General features: G+C 26.0%; 2 protein-coding genes across 2 annotated transcripts; both read right to left on the bottom strand.

The window, feature by feature from the left end:
* Positions 1–718: 718 nt before the first annotated feature.
* On the bottom strand, positions 719–1,144 carry OCT59_016493 (uncharacterized protein; the record flags this gene model as incomplete). The annotated part of the gene is made up of 2 exons (XM_066145742.1): positions 719–903; positions 1,108–1,144. 2 exons carry the CDS (start codon positions 1,142–1,144, stop codon positions 719–721), a joined length of 222 nt encoding a protein of 73 aa, XP_066003495.1.
* A 42-nt stretch (positions 1,145–1,186) lies between these two features.
* On the bottom strand, positions 1,187–1,534 carry OCT59_016492 (uncharacterized protein; the record flags this gene model as incomplete). Its single annotated transcript, XM_066145741.1, has 1 exon — positions 1,187–1,534. One exon carries the CDS (start codon positions 1,532–1,534, stop codon positions 1,187–1,189), a length of 348 nt encoding a protein of 115 aa, XP_066003494.1.
* Between the last annotated feature and the right edge of the window lie 16,119 nt (positions 1,535–17,653).

The following is a 17,653-nucleotide window of genomic DNA, read 5'->3' as shown; positions in this document are numbered from 1 at the left end:
TAGCATTTATAATAAGTTTTGCTAGGTTTCGCTTTTCTCCAGAGTTTCGCTAACTTTTTAATATGACTTTCATATAGTTTCAGCAAAGTTTCACTATTTCGGCATTTTGCCAACTTGCCAAAACCCTTTAATTTCTCTAGCAACCTTAGTCCTTATCCAATTTACGCAAAGAAAATTAGATTTATTTTGAGCATATAATATGCATTTTTATTATATGAATGATATTCCAATTTTTTTTGTTACACACTGTATATATATAAGTTTACAATCACAATCTATCTTTTATAATAGCTATTTTCATAATGGTGTAGTTAGCCGAAAAATTCAGCTGAAGGCGCAGTAAATTTTTGGCTAACAACACCCAGCCGAAAAAAATTCATGTTGATCTAGAATATTTTATTGAATGTTTTATTGGTTCAACATTTACTATTTTCGGCTGAATATTTTCGTCTAACTACACTTTTTTTAAATAATAGTGTAGTTAGCCGAAAATATCCAACCAGAGGCGCAAGAAACACCAATATATAATATTCCAGGAGACCAAAGCGAACCAGCAAGACAAGGAAGCAACATCAAAATGTGATGATTTTATATATATTTAATATATTTAACTTATTTAATTATAAAATATATAAAATTTTATAATCATTTATATTTTATTAAGCTATAATAAATGTTCAAACAAAATTTATTTTAATTATATTATTATTCAATTTAATCATACCACAAATGCCTTACTTTCAGTTTGTTTCTCAATCCATAATTTAATGGCATTTTTCATCAATGCATTATTAGCAGATAATTCAGATCTTTTAACAATTTTAGAAACAGCTGATTGTCCAAAGCCAATTGGTGATTTAGCTAATTCACAAATTTCATCAGCAGCAATTTGTTGTGTAATACCTTTAAAAAAATTTTACACTTTTGAAATGCTTCAACAAATCCATTTGCTAATATTTGATCCTCTAGTGATACTTTTGTTTCTTTCCATTGTTCAATGGGATCATCATCTTTAATTTTGTTTAACCTTTGTTTTTTATTTGGCTGAGAGTTTTTTACATATTTTCGTGATCTAATATTTAACTGAGACTAAACCATATAGAGTACCTAATGTTCTCCATGCTCCTATACGACACATTTCCATAATCTCAGCAACAAATAGTGCAATATTTCTATATTCTATTTGCTAATATTTCTTATTATTTGCTTTTAAAAATGCTCTATCTGAATACAAATAATCTTTTTCAAAGACTTCTAAGACAAGATATTCATCAGCATATGCCATCAACTCTAATATTGTAAATAGATGAAGTTGTGTTGATAAAGAGTTTTCGTGAATAAAAAAATAGGATACTGCATTATATAAGCAATTTCCATCAGCAGTTGTATTAGCATATATATAACCATTAAATTCATCTGGTAATAATAAACATGCACCTTCATCTATAACTATATCCTCAGATATACAAACATCTACATATGAAAGATTACAAGATAAAATTTGAATTTTTTTATGCTTTTGTCCATAAGACATTATTTCACTTAAACTTGGTAATTTGGCAAGGAATTTTCTAGTTTTAATTAAAAGTTGTTTAAATAGAATCCATAATTAAGTGAAGTATTTCAGTAAATTTAGCAAATTTTATAACAAAGAAAAAAAGTTTATTAAAAAAAATTATCTTTGATTATATTTAAATCCATTTTATTAAATATTTTCCAAGAATTTAAAAATTATTTACAAGCAAATATTAAAATTAAACATTTTAAAGAAACAATTTTACACCAAACAATACCATTTAATAATTAACGATTCTGTATTACATAAATAAATATTATCAAGAAAAGTATATAATTATTATTATTGTAATAATTACATAATATTTACCGTTAAATAATAATAGTAAATATTATAATATGAACAATCAGGATTTTCATTACCTGTTACCACTTAAATTATTGTATTGCATTTGATATTAACGGCTAACTACACTTTTTTAAAATAAAAATAATAATGTAGTTAGCCGTAAATATCTAGCCGAAAATAGTAGATGTTAAACCAATAAAATATTCAAAAAATATTCAAGATCAACATGAATTTTTTTCGGCTGGGTGTTGTTAGCCGAAAATTTACTGCGCTTTCGGCTGAATTTTTTGGCTAACTACACCATTATGCTATTTTCTTTTAATTCAAAATAAAATGAGTGCAAATCATACTTTCCATCTTCTAATTATTGGGTTTATATTATTTTGATAATAAAGTCAGAATTATGAAGATGTATAATATAAAAATATTTTAGTCTTTTTTTAAAAAGTTTTATATACAAATGATCACTGTCTGTTATAAATTCTTTTAAATTTAAATGATAATAATAATTTTTAGTTTTTTTTTAATTCTTTTATATTACATTTTCTTTAGCTATCAAAGCTTCATCAATATCTTTATTAATTTTGTAAATACTTTATCATATAAATCTTTAAAATATAAATTATATACAACTATTCAAAGAATTTATATTCTTCCTATATATATAATTTTTGTAAATCTTCATCTTTTTTATCAGGATCTTTTTTCTTTTTATATTTATATAATTTAAGGTTTTTACTAAATGTTTAAGATTTTATTTAATTTTTATTCTATTTAATAACAGTATTATAAGTATATCTTAATAATAGTTCAAACTATTTTTTTGAAATTTTTTTTGAAAATGATTTGAATATTTATATATAAATTTTTATTAAAATATAATATTTTTTAAAAGAATTTATAAAACTACTAGTTATATATAATTTATATAAAATATTAACAAGCTAAAATCCTGAATAATATGAAATAAGATCTTAAGAGCACTGTCAGATATTACCTAATATCACTTTATTATAAAAGTTTACTCCTTTCCTCCTAAGTAAGATATGTTATATATATAATTCCGTATATAGTATTATATGTAACCTAAGATTTATAGTTACCCCCTCCTTCTAAAATATTAGGTACCATATATAGTGGACTACAGTACCCCAGGTATCTTGCAAAAATCGGGGGCTTTCGAATTCCCGTACCCCCAGGTACTAAACAAAGTCTAAAAATTCCATTTTTTGCGAATTTCTCACGATCTACTAGTCCAATTTGAACGATCTTTTTTTTATTTTGAAGAGCTCAATGAGAGCTATCAAACAAAAAAAGATGGCTTAAATTTGATTACTAAATCACAAGATAATTGTAAAATATCCCCCCAGGTACTATACAATTCTATGAAATTTTTCAAGAAGGGTACTATGCATAGGGGGGTACTATGGCCCGCGATATACAGTACAGTAATATCTGACAGTACCCTAAATATCTATTATTAAGATAGGTCACCCAGTCACCCTATAGTCTAAAGTAAGGTTTATATATAAAACTCTTTAAAGATCCTACTATAAAAGGAAATTTTATATTACATTATTATGATTTTTTTTTTTTAGTTAATTAACCAATAAAATTTAAACAAATCCTAAGGTAAAGTTTCATATGAAAGTAAAATTTCTACTAGTAACATATTTTAATAGTAGTCGGGATCCTTATGAAATTCTAACAAATGGCTCACATTATATAAAATTATATAGAATTACATAATGTATTTAATTAGGACCCCAGATATCACTTTTAGCAAATTCAATCAAAATTAGGTTAAACTCATAATTTTAGATAAAGCAAATTGATTGAAAATTAATTAATAGTTATAATTATGAGTTTTAGCAAATTGTATTAATTTTGCAAAGTCATATTTTATATTTAAGCAAATTGGTACTTTTTTTAAAATTTAACTTATCTTTTTTTTTTAACTTTATAAATAATATTTTTAAAAATATTAGTTTCAGAGTCATATTTTGGCCAAAATTAAGTATAATTCTGGCCAAAATTAAGCATAATGCAGGCCAAAAACTGTCTGTTTAGTTTCGCAATATTTTATTTTTTAATAATTATTTATTTAATTTAGAAAAATATAAAATATCGCACCTGTGATATGTCGCTATCCTGATTTATCACGTGACTGATTGTTTATAATCTGTATACCATAATTTTGTAATTTCACCAGTTATCGGCAATTGTATTACAACATAAACAATACGTGTTTTTTTCTTTGTTTCAGTTAGTTAATTCTTAATTGCAATAATTGCAATATACAACCCTTTCTTTCTTTGCATTGTTCTACTTCGCCAGTTCTTGCCATTTGTATTATGAAGTAAACAATACATGTCTCTTCTTTTTATTTTTATACAATTCTTATCCCTTTACAATAACGTCTCTTTCATACTACACTATACTTCCTTTCCTTTATTTTTTCATTCTTTTATTCTATTTTCTTTGGATTTTCCAGTTCTCAATGATAATATAAGTGATTCCAGCAGTACTACAAGCTTATATGAAGGTAAAGTATTTCCAAGTTGGAAGCTATGTGATGTGTTTATAAATGAATTGGGTAAAAATAAGGGTTTCAGTATAATAAAAGATAGAGTTATTAAATAGAGAGATTATATCAGAAAAAGGACTTATATTTGCAAACATGATAAAAAGTACACTTCAAATTCTAGCAAAGACACTAGCACTAAAAAGATCTCATGTCCATGGCGTTTAAATACTTCTTATCCTAAGGAAAACAATTCAAATTTCTCAGTTTTTATTAACAAAATTGTGGATGAGCATAATCATGAGTTGAATATAGAAGCTATTGCATTTAGAAAAGGTAAAAAATTTAGTAATAAAATGTTAGAGGTAAAGATGTTAGCCTTAATTATTTTTTAAAAAATTTTGAATTACGGCTATAAGATTTTTATAGTCTTAATTAATTACGGCATATAAAAATTTTGTATTATGACACTTTTTTGAATTACAGCTAACATCTTTAGTTAGAGGATATACAATTCTTAACAAATCACTGTAAAATAGGAGCTACTATGTAAAGAAGATATTTAGAAGCTAAATATCCCACTCATCCATTATATAGCAAGAACTTATATGCAGCAATTCAAAAGTTTCGTTCTACAACAAAATTCCTTTCAAATGATGCAGCCAAGATGTCAAATTGGCTTGATCAACAAAAAGAAATAGATTCAAGTTGAATAGTAGCTATGGGATGGGATGATGACAATACATTAACGTACTTAGTGTAAATGGCAATAAAATTCAGTAAAAGCTGAATTCTTTATAGTAATTGCGTTATTAATAATGTCACCCATAAAACAAATAGATATGGGATGGTATTATCACTCTTTATAGGCTTTGATAAAAACATGAAAAATATTATATTTGCGCAGGGTTTGCTTATAGATGAAAGCAAGGGATCCCATTCTTGGTTGTTCAGTCAGATTCTTGAGGCTATAGGTATTCAATCAACTATAATATTGACAGATTCAGATCCAGCAGTTGATGCTGCAGTGAAAAAAATATTTACTAATACTTACCCAATTCATTGTGCATTTCATATTACCCAAAATCTTTATAAGAACCTTCAAAAATCTTTTGGAGACTAATACGAAAAGTTTATCCAAGACTTTTATTATTGTAGAAACAGTCTTGTTCATACAACATTTTCAAATCGATTTGCAAAGTTAATTGAAGAATATCCACAAAGTAAAAAATATTTAGAAGGTTTATATGAATCAAGAGACTATTGGGCACATTTATATACAAGTTTCAAGTTCACTGGAGGTATGATTGCTTCATCACAGGTTGAATTTGTCAATTCCTGTATCAAGAGGATGTTGTTTAACTCAGATATTTCTCTTTGTGGGCTCATAGATGAAATTCATAAGTTGCTTGATGAGCAGAATAAAAAAAACAGATACCAATTAAAGCTGCCACCCGAAATTAGGGAATTTTACCATTTGCCGAAACCGAAATGGTAAAATTAATTTAGGAAAAATACTTAATTCCAAAATGCCGAAACTATTCCGAAATTCTGATTGGCTGTATAATATCACGTGACTAAAATTAAAATTTTTACCAAAATTATAACTGTATTTTAATACCATAATTCTGGCTCTGTAGCGATCTTCCTGACACGTGTAGCTTCGATTTAAAGCTATGTTCGCTTTGTGTAATATATATACCATATAAGGGGGCCCATTAAAGCGGGGTAGAATCACGTGATTTAAAATTATAATGATTTGATAAATTTTTTATAAACTAAAATTAAAGTGAACTTGAAAATCATTAAATAAGTGTATTTCGGCCTGCTCCACAAGTTTACTTAGGGAGAAAAAGTGGATTTTGAACAATGTTTTTGACTTTACATATGAGCAACGAATTTTGCTGATCATACCCAAAAAAGGATAGATCAATTTTAACGAAATTGAAAAAGTTGAATAAATCGAAAACGGTGTTCTAAACCTCATTTTGTGCTCTAAGTAAACTTGCGAAACAGATCGAAATGCACTTAGTATATGTTTATTTGGAAGGTTTTATATATAATAAAGAGTTTTATTTAAAAAAAAGAAAATTTCGAAAGTCATGTGATTCTACCCTGCTTTAACGGTCCCCCATATAAGGAAATTATGCGTCTTTATGCACTGATGTTACACAAAGTGAACATAGGCTTAAATCGAAGCTACACGTGTCAGAAAGATCGCTACGGAGCCAGAATTATGGAATTAGAATACAGATAAAATTTTAGCAAATTTAGAAAGTCATGTGATTTTATAATAGGCCAATCAGAAGTTTTGGACAATTTCGGGAGTTTTGGAAAGATTTTGGGATTTTGGAAGAATTTCGGAATTTTGGAATTAGTTTTGGAAACAAAATTCTGGCTGAAATTATTTCGGAATTAGAAAATAATTTCGGGTGGCAGCTTTAATACCAATATTGGAAACTTGCAATTCCATCAGTAAAAAATCAAGAACAGGTGAATTTTTTGTTTACAAGGATAGATAAAAGCTGAAAGTTTTCTTACACCAGCCTATACATGCTGCCCAAATTATTTTGGGATGCCATAATTAAGGATGGTGCCGCAAATAAGCAATTGCGGAATAATTGCGATTTACGGTATTGCAGAACATTGCGGATTTTTAAACCTAAATATCCGCAATTCCGCAATCTGCAATTATCTGCAATTCCGCAAATATTCCGCAATTCCGCAATTCCGCAAAGTACTGCAATTCAATTGCAGAATAATTGCAGAATTGCAGAACATTTGCGAAATTGTGAAACATTTGCGGAATTGCGACTATTTGCGAAATTGTGAAACATTTGCGGAATTGCGACTATTTGCAATTTCGCAATATTTTTTATTAAAGCAAAGCAATCCTGAATATATTTTGAAAAAACGTTTCGCAACATTTTTTCTTTAAATTAATTGAAAAAATGTTGCAAAACATTTTTTAATTATAAAATAGTTTGAAAAATATTTCGCAACATTTTTTCTTTAAATTAATTGAAAAAATGTTGCGAAACGTTTTTTTCAATTATAAAATACTTTGAAAAAACATTTCACAATGTTTTTTCTTTAAATTAATTGAAAAAACGTTATAAAACGTTTTTTTCAATTATAAAATACTTTGAAAAAACATTTCACAATGTTTTTTCTTTAAATTAATTGAAAAAACGTTACAAAACGTTTTTTTCAATTATAAAATACTTTGAAAAAATGTTGCGAAATGTTTTTTTCAATTATAAAATACTTTGAAAAAACGCTTCGCAACATTTTTGAATTAATTGAAAAAACGCTACTAAACGCTTTTTTTCAATTATAAAATACTTTGAAAAAATGTTTCACAACATTTTTTCTTTGAATTAATTGAAAAAACGTTGCGAAACATTTTTTTCAATTATAAAATACTTTGAAAAAACGTTTCACAATATTTTTTCTTTGAATTAATTGAAAAAACGTTGCGAAACGTTTTTTTCAATTATAAATACTTTGAAAAAATGTTTCACAATATTTTTTCTTTAAATTAATTAAAAAAATGTTGCGAAATGTTTTTTTCAATTATAAATACTTTGAAAAAACGTTTCGCAACATTTTTTCTTTGAATTAATTGAAAAAATGTTGCGAAACGTTTTTTCAATTATAAATACTTTGAAAAAACGTTTTACAACATTTTTTCTTTGAATTAATTGAAAAAAATGGTGCAAAACGTTTTTTTCAATTATAAAATAGTTTGAAAAAACGTTTCGCAACATTTTTTCTTTAAATTAATTGAAAAAACGTTGAGCAAACGTTTTTTTAATTAAAAGCATTTTGAAAAAATGTTTCGCAACGTTTTTTCGTTAAATTAGTTAAAAAATGTTGCGTAAACGTTTTTTTTATTAAATCGGTTTGGTAAACTAGTGCTAAAACCGATCAGGTGAATTGCGAAATTGCAGATCACTAACCGCAATTCAACTCCAAAATCCGCAATATTGCAGATTTGATCAACCAATTGCGGCATCATCCTTAGCCATAATTATAATTTGGGATGTCATAATTCATTCAGTTTATATATAATTTACTATGTAAAGTGCCAAAATAATTTGGGATGCCATAATTGAATTTGGGATTTTACTTATAATTACGGCAGTTTAAAATAATTTGGGTGGCATGTATACACCAGCTATAAGATTGCTTGCCTAAATCTCTCCAAAATTCTATGATTAGTTTCTCCAAAATTTTACTATAGTTTTATTATAATTTCGGCAAGATTTTGGCAGTTTTGGCATTTATAATAAGTTTCGTCAGGTTTCACTTTTCTCCAGAGTTTCGCCAATTTTTTAATAAGACTTTTATATAGTTTTGGCAAAGTTTCATCATTTTGGCATTTCGCCAACTTGCCAAAACCCCCTAATTTCTCTAGCAACCTTAACCAGCTATTCTAAAATTACAAAAAGATGAAATCAACCAATCAGTCTATTATGTTGTAAATTTAGTTGAACAATAGAAGTCAACAATTGATGAATCTTATGAAGAAGATGGAGAATGTGATGATTGTCTTCAAGCTACCATAGACCAGTTGATAGAAGTTGGTGGTCAGGATAATATCAAAGAAACATGGAAGATAAAGGTTGGTAACTCATTGAAATCTAAACATTATATCATTCTTCTAAAAAATGAGGTGCACTTATGTTCATGTCTTATGATCATCTGAAAAGGGATAGTTTGTAAACATTATTTTCAAGTTATGTTAAATACTCAAGAAGCCAAATTTCATGTTAGGCTTATTTCATCTAGATGGTACTAAGAAAATAAGGATGCATCAAATAAGTCATTTATTGTTGCTGATAAGTTCAATAGCACATCTGCAACTATAGAAAGTGGTGTTGTTAACAATTATTTATGTGCCATTGATAAAGAAAAGCAAGACTCCCTTAAACAGCGAATGAATATTCTTGACAAAAAAATAATGTATGGTAATCTTCATGGAACATACAAGAAAGCATTATAAAAAGCTTTACAAAAGAAATCCAGATCATTGAGACTAATTGAAATCCTTGAAAATTTCACTAATGAAGATAGTAGTGATGATGAAGTTGAATCAGATGATGAATTTGAAGAAGAATTAGATGATGTAGATGATAGAAATAATGAAGAAGGGTTTCAATTACAAAATCCAAAAATTAGGTGAGGTAAAGGAAGGCCAGTCAGTACAAGAAGATATAAAGCATCACATAAAAAGGAAGGGATAGTAAAACAAAGCAACAATGGCATTGTAAAAAATATGGGCAATTGGGCCATTACCAAAAAAATTGCAACGCTTAGGTTAGGTTTAGTAATTAGTTTAGATAATTAATGTGTAAGTGTGATTATTTTAGTAAATAAAGTAGCAAGTATTAATTTCGTTTTCACTGCTCTTGTAATCTTATTTTGATAATATGAGTATTTTGTTTTTTATGATTTTGTAATTTTAATTGCTGATAACACCAGAATTCTGCCATTAAAAAATTAAAGATGTGTTTTAGACGTATTTTATTTCATGTTTATAATCATTAATGTCACTGAAAATCTGAATCACCATATTATTAAAAAAAAAAGTTTTTACAGTGCAGAAATCAAACCTGCATTTCAGAGTAAAAAAAACTACAATTACTCAGTGTTCTACCAATTGAACTAATTGGGTATATTTTTTTAACATTAAGATTATGTTTATTACAATAAATTTAAAATATATATGTAAATCACGTGATCTATATGATCACGTGACCAGTGGTGATGCATCATGCATCGCCATGGCGATAAATTACAAAATTCTTTAATTTATTATTTTTATTAATTATTATTTTACATATGGGCGGATTTGATTCACGGGATAAAATTGCTTTATTGCCTCATTGGTCCTTTTGCGTAATACTAAACTGATCAGCAAACACAAGATTTCACATCAGGTGAGTTGTAGATCAATTGAAAAAATTTTTTTTTTGAACTTGCCAACGTTAAAAAAAAAATATTTTAAAAAAAACCGTGTTTTAACCCATCCGACATAGTTACAACCCATCTGACTTAAGGTATGTCAGTTTGTGAGTTGTATGAATATTTAGTGCTAGATTTTTTTTTATTCTTTTGGCTAGTTTTCTATTTCTTTTTTTTTTTTCTTTTTACCTTTTAGATCTAAGAAGTTTTTTAAATAATATTGTTCTAAATTCTCCCTTTTTGCTTATATACTGTAGGTTCATTTGAGAAGACTTATTGTAAAGATATTTTGAAAGTGAATTTTTGAAAAGAGTTTGGGTGGTTATCTTTATATTTCACTATTTTTTTGTCACAAGTGTTGAGCGTTCAAAATGTTTTATATTTCTTATTATACTTAAATTTAAAGTATTATAAATACTGTAATAGATTAAATTTATAATTTAAAAATCAATTTTTTAGTTTTAACTTGAGACTCGTATACTACTTGTGTACTTTTAAAATTAGAAATTAAATTAAAAAGAAGCGAAAGTAGAAAACCATTTTATTGGAGTGGCTTAGCGTTATCATATGATGTTACACTGATCTATATATCATAAATCTGGCCAAAATTATGTTAATTCTGGCCAAAATTAAAATCGTATCAAAATTGATTTTTTTTAATCACACATCTTTATAGATATCGTGCAATGTATCCTTAACTTTGCTGTGCTTGTATAATGCAAAAATTCAGCATATTTAGGTGATGAAACAAATCCACCGATATGATCTATAATCTACATATTTTAATTATAAAAATTGGCAGTTTAATTTATATTATCGCCATTTTCAATTTGGTTGAAATTGCGGCTTATCGATCAATTATAATAAAAAGACTGAAAACTCTTAATTTTGTGAAACTGTACTAATAAAACATCACGTTTCACATATGAACATATAAAATATTTTGATTGACGCATCATGCTAAACCACTTTTTATTATTTTTTTTTATTTTCGTAATGTTTTAATGGGAGATTACTAGCGATTCAACTTCAATTGAATATATTAAATGGAAGTATAATAGCAGTCCCTTACTAAAAACTGTAACTTCACACTAAATATTATTTTTTTTTTATTTAACTGGAGTATTTAACTGAAAATACTTATTAAATAATAATAAAGCACTTACCAGTATTTTAGATTGCAAAGTTTAATATTATTTTAAAGGTAAACCAAGTTTATTATTATATTGGTTATACTGTATAATATTAGCAAGTAATAATTACTGATTTTTATTCTTATTCACTTTATTATAGACCTTGTTGGATAAACAAGATATTTTTATATATAGCTAGAGATAAATATTTATATCTATAGATAAATGCGATAGGTACTTGGGTTAGGGCAATTTTTGGATTATGATTAGAAAAAGATTTGTTTCTTTTAAAAATCAAAAAATCATTTAAATTACAGATTAACAGAACACTAAGATTTTGATTTTTTTTTTAAAAAACAATCATTATAATTATATAAACTTTAAATCTTTAAATAAAAAATTATTCAAATCAAATTACAAATAATCAAAATATTATAAAGTAGTAATTATTGTTTTTAAATAGTTGGTAAAATTTTCTAATTATTATAAGGTTGTAAAAGGCATAATGTTAAAATTTTTTCTTTTAAACGTTTGAATGCGAAAAATAATTTTTTTATTTAGTAAATTATTATGTATTTAAATTTCATTGGCTGATCATTATTGATCAATATGTGACGTAAGTGTTTTTGGTATTTTATTATAATTTAATCAGTTTCAACTAAAGCTCCTAACAGTTCTGGCTAAACTGGGGAACTGATCTGAAACTGGCCTAAAATTCAGTTCAGTTTGGTTTGGGTATTAGAACCGAAAAATCAGCGGTTCAGTTCAGTTTAATCTGATTTTTTATAAAAATGTGAAAAATCAAATAGCCGCCCATCTAGTGATCATACAAAGTCGAGTCATATATCATTGGATTTGTCGCGTCGAATGGTAGTAAGATCATATCTCTAGCATTGATAAATCACACGTTAATTTACGCTAAATAATTTATCAATAATTGGAATTATCAAGCTATCTATCGATGCTAGAGACATGATCTTAGTGTTATTCAACACGTCTCAGTGAGACGAATCCAATAAATATAAATTTGTCTGTATATGACTACTGGATGGCAAATAATGTTAAGTTTCGCATTTTTTAAAATTTCAAGTGTTAAAAATTAAAAATTCCGATACATGAATTTATTCTTCGTCCAATGGTCATACAAATATGAATTAGGATTCATTAGATTCGTCTCAATAAGATGAGTCAAATGGTGGTAAGATCACGTCTCTAGCATTGATAGATAGCTTGCTAATGCCAATTTTTTATAAATCATTTAGCATGAATTAACTTACGATCTATTGATGCTAGAGACATGATTTCACTACCATTCGACTCATCTCATCGAGACGAATCTAATGAGTCCTAATTTATATTTGTACAACCATTGGATGACGTATAAATTCATGTATCAGAATTTTTAATTTTTAACGCTCAAAATTTTAAAAAATATGAAACTTGACATTATTTGCAATCCAGTAGTCGTATACAGACGAATTTATATTTATTGGATTCGTCTCATTAAGATGCGTCGAATGACACTAAGATCATATCTCTAGCACCGATAGATAGCTTGATAATTCTAATTATTGATAAATTATTTAGTGTGACTGTGTGAGTTAATGTGTGATCTATCGATGCTAGAAATATGATCTTACCACCATGGAAAAAATTTCAAAATATTAATTTCCTTTCTTCTGTGAATTCAATGAGAAACTTCTTTTCTATTCGACGCATCTCGTTGAGATGAATCCAATAATATATGGCTTGACTTTGTACGATCACTAGATGGGTGGCCATTTGATTTTTTGAATTTTTATAAAAATCGGATTAAACCAAACCAAACCACCAGTTTTTTGATTCGATTCTTATGGATTTTAGCTTTAATCCGAATCATCTATAATCTGGACCAAACTGACCCGTTCGGAGCTTTAATTTCAACTAAATTACTAAATTGAAAATAGCGATAATCAATTATTTTTTTATTGATAATAAAAAAAAAGATTATTAACTCATATTTTGAGTTTTAGCAAATTAGTATAGATTTGAAATGTGATAATTTGATTTTTAGCAAATTAGGCCTATTTTAGCAGGAGCAAAAAGTACTTAAATTCATGCAGATCAGTTATGAGTTATATATGTGATGTCTGGGATCCTATTTAATTAATATTAGAATTTAGGATTTTGTATAGTGCATATTACTTAATCTCATCAATAGTGCATTTTTATTTTATGATGATCATTAGGGCAGTAACAGATATTACCTAATATTCTAGGGGGAGGGGGGTAATTGAAAATCTTAGGTTACATATATACTATATAAGGAAATTACATATATAATATATCTTACCTGGGGGAGGGGTGGTAAGTTCTTATAATAAACTGATATTAGGTAATATCTGTCATTGCCCTTACTAAATTAGGATTTATTACTTCTAAATAAGGCAATAGGACCCCAGAAAATACTTATATAGGTAAGGTCCCAAAAATATTTTTTATTAGTAGCTCTAAGCATAGGTTTTTACTATGATCGCTAAGCATTATTGATATCTAACCTTAAAAATTATATAAAAATAAGCAAATCAATCTTCTAACCTAATTAAATTTTTATTATAACACATATAATTTATAAAATATATTTATTAATTTAATATATTTTATTAAATCCAATTTTAAATATGATCAATACATTGTGAAGCTAAACTAAACATAATATACAAGTAGATTAACAATATTTAATTAATAAAGTTAATAAACAGTAAAAGAAAAATTCGAAATTAATACTATTACAAAAAATGTAAATTTCTCCATAAGTATTATACTTACACCCATAAAAATTAATATGTAAGTAGTTTCGACCTTGCTGAACAACTTTCAATTAATTTAGAAAGTCGATTTTCATTTGGCCAAAGTGGTGTAATTACGCTCTGAAGTTGTAAACGGAGAAATGAAAAATTTGGAAGTTAGTACCGTTATGAAAAATGCATTTTTCTCTATAAGCATTATACCCACACTCATGAAAATTAATATATAAGTAGTTTCGACCTTGCTGAACAACTTTCAATTAATTTAGAAAGTTGATTTCATTTGACCGAAGTGGTGTAATTACGCTCTGAAGTTGTAGACGAAAAAGTGAAAAATTTTAAAGTTATTACCATTATAAAAATATGTTTTTCTATATAAATATCATACTTAGCCTTATGAGAATTAAAATACAAGTAGATTTAACTTGCTGAACAACCTTACTTAAAGATAAAAGATAATTTGATATAACCAAAGTGGTGAGTAGTGAAATTATATTTTAAAGTAAAACATATTTACAGTAATTTTATTTAACAAAATAAATAGTATCTTTTTAATTTTTATTAAACTCGGTGTATTATTTTTAATATAAAATTACTTGTTGAAAGATAATTAATAAAACATTGAAAAAAAAAAACTGAAATTTCATCAAAAAAAAATTTTTGTTTATGTATTTATATAAAATTGTGAAATGTAGTACAAAATTAACACTTCCCGTTAGTGAAAATAAAATAAAAATTAATTATAAATTCAATATATAATATTTTAAAAAGTTCTATAAATATGAAAAATAAGCAACTAAAAACTCTTAGTATTTTAAAATAATACCAAAAATATGCAATTTAATTATCTTACATAGTATAAATTTTTCTCAAAATTAAGCATTATAAAATTCTTACATCATAAAATTTTTTCTATGTAAGCAAGACTTGATACCTTACATACATAAGTATTTTCCAGGGTCCTAAGGCAATAGTCTAACTTTATTTAGTAATTAAAATTTTGATCACAATTTATTATAACAAATAAATCAATATAATTGGTTATAATCAATATTACATGATAGAATTAAGGTTGCTTGCCAAAACCTCTCCAAAATCCTGCGATAAATTTCGGCAAGATTTTACTATATGTTTACTATAGTTTCGGCAGGATTTCGGCAGTTTCGGCAAATGGGGGTTTCGGCATTTCGGCAAAGTTTTGGCAGGATTTTTAATATGATTTAATATAGTTTCGGCATTTTCTGTATAGGTTTTGGCAGTTATTAAGAAGGTTTCGGCAAGCAACCTTAGATAGAATAATTCTGAAATTTTCTCATTTATATATAAGTTAATATAAAGATATATAAAAATATGCTAACTTTAAACTTTAATAACTTTTGAAATATGTTAGATAAAGGAAAAGTAATCTGATAATTTGAAAGAGAAGAACTCAAAGTGTAATTTTATTGGATTACATTTTTAATTATCATATAATTTTAACAAGTAGTTAGCTTTTTAAAATCACTAATTTTATTTGATGAGTATAGATGTTATGCACCATACCTATTAGGATTTTATATTAGACTCATTATAATTTATTATTTTACAATGATAAAAGTTATAAAATAGTTATCGCTATTTTTGATTTAGTTGAAACTAATTAAATTATAAATAAAAATAATAAAATACTGAAAACACTTACGTCACATGTTGATCAACAATGATCAGCCAATGAAATTTAAACACATAATAATTTACTGAATAAAAAAATTATTTTTCACGTTCAAACGTTCAAAAGAAAAAATTTTAACATTATGCTTTTTGCAACATTACAATAATTAGAAAATTTCACCAACCATTTAAAAACAATAATTACTACTTTATAATATTTCGATTATCTGTAATTTGATTTGAATAATTTTTTATTTAAAGATTTAAAGTTTATATAATTATAATGATTTTTTTTTTAAAAAAAAAATTAAAATCTTAGTGTTCTGTTAATTTGTAATTTAAATGATTTTTTAATTTTTGAAAGAAACAAATCTTTTTCTAATCATAATCCAAAAATTGCCCTAACTTAAGTACCCACCGCATTTATCTATAGATATAAATATTTATCTCTAGCTGTATATAAAAATATCTTGTTTATCCAACAAGGTCTATAATAAAATGAATAAGAATAAAAATCAGTAATTATTACTTGCTAATATTACCAATATAATAATAATAAACTTAGTTTACCTTTAAAATAATGTTAAACTTTGCAATCTAAAATACTGGCAAGTACTTTGTTATTATTTAATAAATATTTTCAGTTAAATACTCCAGTTAAATAAAAAAAAAATAATAATATTTAGTGTGAATAAGGTTGCTTGCCGAAACCTAGGGGTTTAGGCAAGATGGCATTTCGCCAAAAAGCAAAATTCTGCTAAAACTATATTAAAGTTATATTAAAAAACTGGTGAAACTTTGGAGAAAGGCGAAACTGCCGAAACTTATTATAAATGCTAAAACTGCCGAAACTCTGCCAAAACTATAATAAATCTATAGTAAAATTTTGACGAAACTAATCGTAGGATTTTGAAGAGGTTTAGACAAGCAACCTTAAGTGTGAAGTTACAGTTTTCAGTGAGAGACTGCTATTATACTCCCATTTAATATATTCAGTTGGAGTTGAATCGCTAGTAATCTCCCATTAAAACATTACGAAAATAAAAAAAAATAATAAAAATAATACAGGAGTGGCTTAGCATGATGCGTCAATCAAAATATTTTATATGTTCATATGTTATGACACGCCGCCCATAGAATATTAAAATAAAATATCGTATGTTGCCACCAACGTGTTGAGTTCGTATAATATCTATGCTTGGTTTAAAATAAAAATTAGTTACAAAAATTACAAAATATTATTTTCTTACCAAATATTATTTTAAATTCTCAAACTTAATAATATAATATTAATTAATTCTCAAGCGTACAATGAGCATATTCATATTTGAATAACTTTTTAATAATTAATATTTTAATATTATTTTATTTGAGCCAAAATTTGACTGCGAAATTTCCTATTAAAATCCACTTGTATTTATACATTTTAAGAAAAATCATTTCTAATACTTCTATCTTTTCTAATAATAAAAATTTAAGAAAATAAAAGATCTATTATCATATGACTATCTCGTTACACTAAACTAAACTATAAATATAATTTTATTGGCTAATTATTTACCCTATGACACGCCGCCCATAGGATATTAAAATAAAATATCGTATGTTGCCACCGACGTGTTGAGTTCGTATAGTATCTATGCTTGGTTTAAAATAAAATATCCGATACAAAACATTAATAAACCATTAATTAAAATTAAATAATTAATGTGGCACTTTTTACTCA

Source organism: Rhizophagus irregularis, chromosome 25, assembly GCF_026210795.1.
Source record: "Rhizophagus irregularis chromosome 25, complete sequence".
Taxonomy (NCBI): Eukaryota; Fungi; Glomeromycota; class Glomeromycetes; order Glomerales; family Glomeraceae; genus Rhizophagus; species Rhizophagus irregularis.
This window is presented reverse-complemented; position numbering and strand designations above follow the sequence as displayed.